The sequence below is a fragment of the Arabidopsis lyrata genome, assembly GCF_000004255.2.
Source record: "Arabidopsis lyrata subsp. lyrata unplaced genomic scaffold ARALYscaffold_2, whole genome shotgun sequence".
In the NCBI taxonomy this organism is placed as follows: domain Eukaryota; kingdom Viridiplantae; phylum Streptophyta; class Magnoliopsida; order Brassicales; family Brassicaceae; genus Arabidopsis; species Arabidopsis lyrata.
This window is the reverse complement of record NW_003302554.1, coordinates 4,970,992-4,971,768: the sequence shown is the minus strand read 5'-3', so window position 1 is coordinate 4,971,768 and position 777 is coordinate 4,970,992. Positions and strand designations below refer to the sequence as shown.

General features: G+C 24.1%; 1 protein-coding gene across 1 annotated transcript; it reads right to left on the bottom strand.

Moving 5' to 3' along the window:
- On the bottom strand, positions 1-505 carry LOC9324334 (B3 domain-containing protein At1g08985). The gene has a single exon (XM_002886688.2). The coding sequence runs from the start codon at positions 489-491 to the stop codon at positions 186-188; it is 306 nt and encodes a 101-aa protein (XP_002886734.1). The 5' UTR covers positions 492-505; the 3' UTR covers positions 1-185.
- Positions 506-777: the final 272 nt, after the last annotated feature.

Sequence of the window (777 nt, the reverse complement as noted above, 5' to 3'; positions counted from 1 at the left end):
TGTAGAAAGATATTAAATTATCATAGTTTATATATTAAATTGAAATGCTACCTTGGTTTTATTTATGAAACACATAAAGCCCATACAAAATATCATTATTCAATAAATACATTAGTTAAATAGATATATAAATAAAAAGAATAACAAATGCGAGATAGCATTACTAGATTAAGAAATAAATATTCCTACATACTAAAAATAAATTTGGTATCTTTCCAATATAATTTGATTACATCACCTGTTTTGAGACTTCTAGCATCTTTGATATTTTTCCACCCATTTCCAATATAAGGACCCTTTTGGTTTTCTCTAAGGTTTACCCAATAAGAATTGTTATTGTCCAAAATTTCCACTTGAATACCATTTCGAGGTATCGGCACTCCCGTACTCCTTACTATGTTCTCGACATAATCTTTTGGTAAATACAAAGCATTACTATAGGAAAGATCGCTGTCTTTTAGTTTTTTTACTAGCATCATATTTGGATTCATCTTACTTAAGTGTATTATGAATAATGCTTTCAAAAATGAGATATTTGAGGATTTTGAAGAATTAAAGCATATATTTATATATAACTCTTGACCAAAATAATGGTCTTTATCTTTTATGTTTATTTTAAAAGTAATAATTCTATTAAAAAAAATCTTTAAATTTAGTAAAAGTTGCGGATATATATTTAAAGCATATGATTAATTTTCTTAATTTAAAAATTTATAGATTAAATTAATCATATATTCTTATTATGCAAAATTGTAATTTACAATAACCTTATTTTGG

Excerpts from the sequence above, each read along its gene's own strand:
- LOC9324334 (XM_002886688.2), bottom strand. The coding sequence starts at position 491 with ATGAATCCAAATATGATGCTAGTAAAAAAACTAAAAGACAGCGATCTT.